Below are 5,000 nucleotides of genomic sequence, written 5' to 3'. Positions count from 1 at the left end.
CAAATAATAATCATAATTTTGCCAATGTCAACGATACTTGTTGCTCTCATTGTCAAGGCCGAACATGAATGCTGGCAGCTCTTGGATGATACATGTAAATGACAGGACTCACTTGTCCTTTCTTTCCATATGGAATAGGTGTTGTCTTCCCACTATGTGAGTGAATCATGCGGGCATGCATCGGTATGCCAAGTGAAAGAACCTGAAAAAATAAACTCAAGTTGCTACAAAACGTAATTAATGAGTCCCTAAGGGTCAGTGACATAAAAAAAGGGGGGAAAGCCGCGGGGGATATTCGCATGCCCAGGAGAGGGGCATGGGCAACTGAGGGTAATGATGATTACTCCTCCCCCCACCCTTTGCAAGGCTTGTGAAACTAGAAAAGGAGGAACACAGATTCTCCTTTTATCTATTTATTATTATTAATATTTTTTTTCAATTATAATTATTATGTTAATCACTATCTTTTGGCAAAATCTGGGTGGCAGGGAAGGCAGAGCCTATGCCCTCTAGGGTAGCGGTGTCCCTAGGAGGACCCACTAGAGTAGCAGTGTCTCTAGAGGCAACCCTACGTTAGAATGTAACAGAGGGTGGACCAGAAGAGGGGTGCCCTTCTGGAAGGAGAATAGGTCAGATGGTGAGTTGTACCATCTTGGAGTAAGCAATCCGGACCTATTGCCAAGGAGGGCTGTCCCACCTACTGTGGGGTAAAGTGCAGCCCAGGGTGCACTTCCCTGCCACCAATAAGTAAGTAAGAAATGTAAAAGGACACACCTAGTGTTGAGTTTTCTAAATTTAGCTAATTTTTTTTTTTTAATTAGCGGTGGTAACATGCGGAATAATATAATGTCCATAACGAACGATGAGACAAAATACCCAAACTAAAATAAAATAGATGAGAATAGTATAATAAAAGAATTTGCATGACAAAGCACAGCCATGGCAATTAAAGGAGACAAAGCTTCCAGTTGGGTGGGAGGGTGGGAAAAATGCGATCTTAAAGAGTGCAACTCAAGGTACTTGCTTGAAGAGCAAAGCTGAAATGTGGCTGACTAATGGTATGGGGGGTTTACAGAAGGTGAAACAGGTGATAATCGCGTGATGTTGTGGAAAACTACTGGAAACTTTGGCAACCGCTTTAACATTGTAAAAGTGAAAGTACTTTGACCTAAACAATGAGCTTTTGACTACTGGACAAGCCTTGATTGCAAGGGTGAGGAGAGTAGAGTACACTCGGGACAAGTGAGGAATAAATAGTACTCCCTAGCTTAGGGCTCATTAAGCCCAGTTAAGAGCTTAAACTTATAATTATCAGCAGGTAAAAATCGTCAGTTAATACTTTAAAATTAATTCAACTTAACTTCGGTAAGCAAATTCACATTAGATTCATTTGCATGAAAGACTTACTGGTCCCTCAGCACCAACTGCTTTCAAAGATTCAATTCCTCTCACAGAGAAAGCAAGGTTTACGCTTCTTCCCCGACTAGCTTGCTCTCCACGAGGATCTGAAAATTATGATTATGATAAACAACAACCTTCCGCGAATTAAATCATTTTGACACTGAGTAAAAAGCTGTTTCACTATAAGAGTGTAAAATTAAAACATGAAGATGTGTAACTGCAAATGTTGTATAAACTTTAAATCGCTAATTAAAATACCTTTGCGGGCCTCATAGATGTCTACTTTGAATCCCCGTTTAGCCATATAAACAGCAATTAAAGCTCCAGCCTTGAAACAATCACAGAAAAGAAATAAGTTCATTGGTGAAGGTTGAAGGGCCTGGCAAATAGTATAGCCTGACCTCTGAGATGTATTTTGTTTTAATTTGTGGTCTCATTTGCTTAGGAGCCCTTCAAGTGAATCCAGCCAGTCAGTGTAAAACGCAGACTGCAGACTGCAGACCGGGGGTAAAATGCAGACTGAGGTTATAATTTAACTCTTGAAAAAGCCCAAACCCATGAGAAATGCTAACAGTTACGCCTAAATATTGTTTTAGGCCTAAGGTTAGCATTTCTAAGGGGTTTGGGCTTTTTCAACAGTTACGTTATAACCTCAGTCCGCATTTTACCCCTGGTCTGCAGTCTGCGTTTTACACTGACCAGAATGCAGCCAGGTCAACCACATGCTGGCAGAGAAGGATCACATAACAGTGAACTCCAATGCCTTACCATTTGTGAACAATTAAAGTGCCCCTGTGATCAAAAAAACCACTTCCTTTTTTCCTTCAGATTTTGAAAGTGTGTTTGCTTAACACCTGACTGGCAAAATTTTGAGCTTTGATTTTTATCCAAAGGCCGTTTACTTTGAGTGTAAGTTTTGGATTTCACGGTCCGCCATTACTCACGTTCAAAACTGACCGATTGGACCTCAGAGGGTTGGATCCAGGGAAAAGTGACGTCAGAGGCTCACTAGCTTAAAATTTCAGCGTGTGGATGCAGCTTATTATATATGCAAAGCGTAAGTTTAAAAGTCTGAAAGCCCAAAACCCCCGTGCTGCATATGAATTCTGCGGCGTACACACGTATTGCATTCTTAAACTAGTGAGCCTTTGACATCATTTTCTCCTCGATCCAGCTCTCTCAAGAACATAATGTTAGTAATGGCGGACAATTAAATAGGAAAATTACAGTTAAAATAAAGAGGTGTCTTTTTGAAATCAAGGCTTAAAACGTGGGTCACTTAGGGTTTTGTTAACATAGTTTTGAAATCCAAAGAAAAATATGAATTGATTTTTTGGTCACAGGGGCTCTTTAAATTTGTGGCTTTTCTTTACTCCCAAAGTGTACCTTACAAAAGAAAGGGTTTTGAGAAGGCAAGGGCAACTTTGTAATTCTTGCCCAAAGGAGGTGCTTACTCCTCAGTTATATCAAGACCTTGCGTGTGTGTCCAGCAGAGCAAGCTCACCCCCTCCACCCTCCCCCCCCCCCCTATTAAACAGTGATCATCGATACTGTTGAACAAGTAACTACTGCAGAAGAAAACGACTTACAATAATAATGTTCGCAAAATAAAAAAAGGTCCCTAGTGCACTAATTCCAGCTAGAATCATTGCTGCGTGAGCGTTTCCGACAATCTATTTTCCTTTCTTACCAAACCACCTCCGACAACTGCCACTTTCCTAGCTGGTTGTTCTTCTTGTACTGGCGAGCTATGATCTTCCGCCATCTTAATAACGCTCTGTGGACAAATTCAGCTCTGGAATGCGCGAAGCATCAACGTTCATCCACCGCCTCCAGCCTCTACGAAATGCCTGTAGGTTGTAATATTTAAAGCAACATGCCGCAGCTTAGCTAGCGAGTGCTTTGCAGTGCTTTGGATGCACGAAGCCTCTGATTTATTTTCTTGCTCCAGGCCTTTTTCTGAACTCGAATGAGAAAGATTGGGTACTGCTGAGATAACTGGTTCCACTGTCCCACGTGCTAATGGAGCACCAAAATGGAGGGTAGTAGCTGTGCATTTGATAATAATGGTCGATTTTTAGCACTTTTATCCCCAGACGGACGCCTAAAAATATGGGATTGTGCAGCTGGTTCATTAAAGTATGAATATACGTCGCCTTCGCATCTTTCCACGACCTGTACATGCTTGCGTTGGAGTCGAACTTCCCGTTCATCGGTGAGTTGAGTCCCTCGAGAAATAATCGGCTTGTTCTTGAAAAGAAACGTTCAGTAATCTGAGACTGGGGAAGAAAATGGAGTAAGGTTGGCCTTATCAGAATAGTAGTTTCGTAAATATGTGAATGCTTTCCAATCATGGATATTGAGACGCGAAATTACTGGAGAAATTTTTGTTGATATGCCACGACCGTAATGTGCGAAATTGTTATCATCCTTTATTAGTTTACGGCGTGACTTTGGTAAGCTAAAATTATTCTGTAGGGCATTTGTATGTGTTGCATTACATACTTTAAACCTCAACAGTCAGCTCCTTTGGCATGCAAAGGAATTAACTTTAATGTTGTGTTGGTCCTACGGGACTTGTTCCAGGTTGCGCAAGGCCAGGATCTGATTGTCGGTGTATAAATGCTCTCAACTACTAGTGTTAATTTACAGTAAAAGCCATTAAAATGATGTACATCTACTTTATTTCTAGTTTCAGTATCACCACAACTCATATCATTTAGCTATCTTTTGAAACCATTTTATTTGGCAGATATTAAGTCAAAAGAGAAGGAAACTTAAGTCTGTGCAACATGTTTCAAATACAAATGCTGATTCCATAGCACTTGGTACATCATCTGGAGATGTACTTGTTTATAATGTGGCTGCTGGGGAGGTCAATCAAAAATTGGTAAGAGTTCATTTAACAGCATCACCTTATAGGGACGATATCACTGACGTCACCTATTGTCAACCAGAGTTTCATTGGGTTTTGAAACAAAGGGTCTTTTGTTCCAGTGGTTGGCAAATTTGAATAACAAAAGCAATGTTTGTAAACAGATATCTTCCCTATTCTTTGATTGTACGTGAAGTCATGGCGGCCATATTGAAGGAAAGAGCAATAACGAAAAAGTCTTTGGGGAATTTGACTCTATTATTATGCAAAATCTGAACTACATTTTTCTCTTGTTTTGGCACCAACATGGCCGTCTAATCATTTGAATGTGATCGAAGAATAAATAGACCTTGTTATGTGCACCCATCTTGTGTTCCTTTATGTTTTGGTCACATTTTCTTTAAAAACAGAATACTCTCTTAAAGCAGTATATAACTTAGTCTGGCAGAGTTTATATCATGTTATACCCAAAGATTACCTTATAATATTGATAAGAGTCAGCATGCATTCTCTCTGTTTTAAATCAAAAAGTTCACCATGGTAGCTTGGAAGATATATTTGTGACCTTCCACGGGAAAACGTACACTAACGTTTGCCCGTTAAACGGCTTAAAACTAACGGACGGTTGACGGATATTCAACGGTTTTGAAGATTGGTTTAACGTTTTTTACTAACGCTCTGACGGTTTGTGCTAACGCTCTAACGGTTTGTGCTAACGCTCTAA

General features: G+C 40.3%; 2 protein-coding genes across 2 annotated transcripts in view; one reads left to right on the top strand and one right to left on the bottom strand.

The window, feature by feature from the left end:
* Window positions 1–3,337, bottom strand: part of LOC137985407 (kynurenine 3-monooxygenase-like) — a 17,172-nt gene extending 13,835 nt beyond the window's left edge. Inside the window, exons 1-4 of the mRNA XM_068833028.1 lie at window positions 3,092–3,337; window positions 1,660–1,729; window positions 1,408–1,505; window positions 113–202 (exon numbers count right to left, since the gene is read on the bottom strand). Of these exons, the coding sequence (XP_068689129.1) occupies window positions 113–202; window positions 1,408–1,505; window positions 1,660–1,729; window positions 3,092–3,166 (333 nt within the window). The 5' untranslated portion in view covers window positions 3,167–3,337. The remainder of the gene's footprint in view (window positions 1–112; window positions 203–1,407; window positions 1,506–1,659; window positions 1,730–3,091) is intronic.
* Window positions 3,338–3,405: 68 nt separating this feature from the next.
* LOC137985295 (WD repeat-containing protein 43-like) overlaps window positions 3,406–5,000 on the top strand; it is a 23,553-nt gene continuing 21,958 nt past the window's right edge. The window contains exons 1-2 of the mRNA XM_068832870.1: window positions 3,406–3,616; window positions 4,154–4,291. Coding sequence (XP_068688971.1) covers window positions 3,437–3,616; window positions 4,154–4,291 — 318 coding nt within the window. The 5' untranslated portion in view covers window positions 3,406–3,436. The remainder of the gene's footprint in view (window positions 3,617–4,153; window positions 4,292–5,000) is intronic.

Source organism: Montipora foliosa, chromosome 14, assembly GCF_036669935.1.
Source record: "Montipora foliosa isolate CH-2021 chromosome 14, ASM3666993v2, whole genome shotgun sequence".
Taxonomy (NCBI): domain Eukaryota; kingdom Metazoa; phylum Cnidaria; class Anthozoa; order Scleractinia; family Acroporidae; genus Montipora; species Montipora foliosa.
This window is presented reverse-complemented; position numbering and strand designations above follow the sequence as displayed.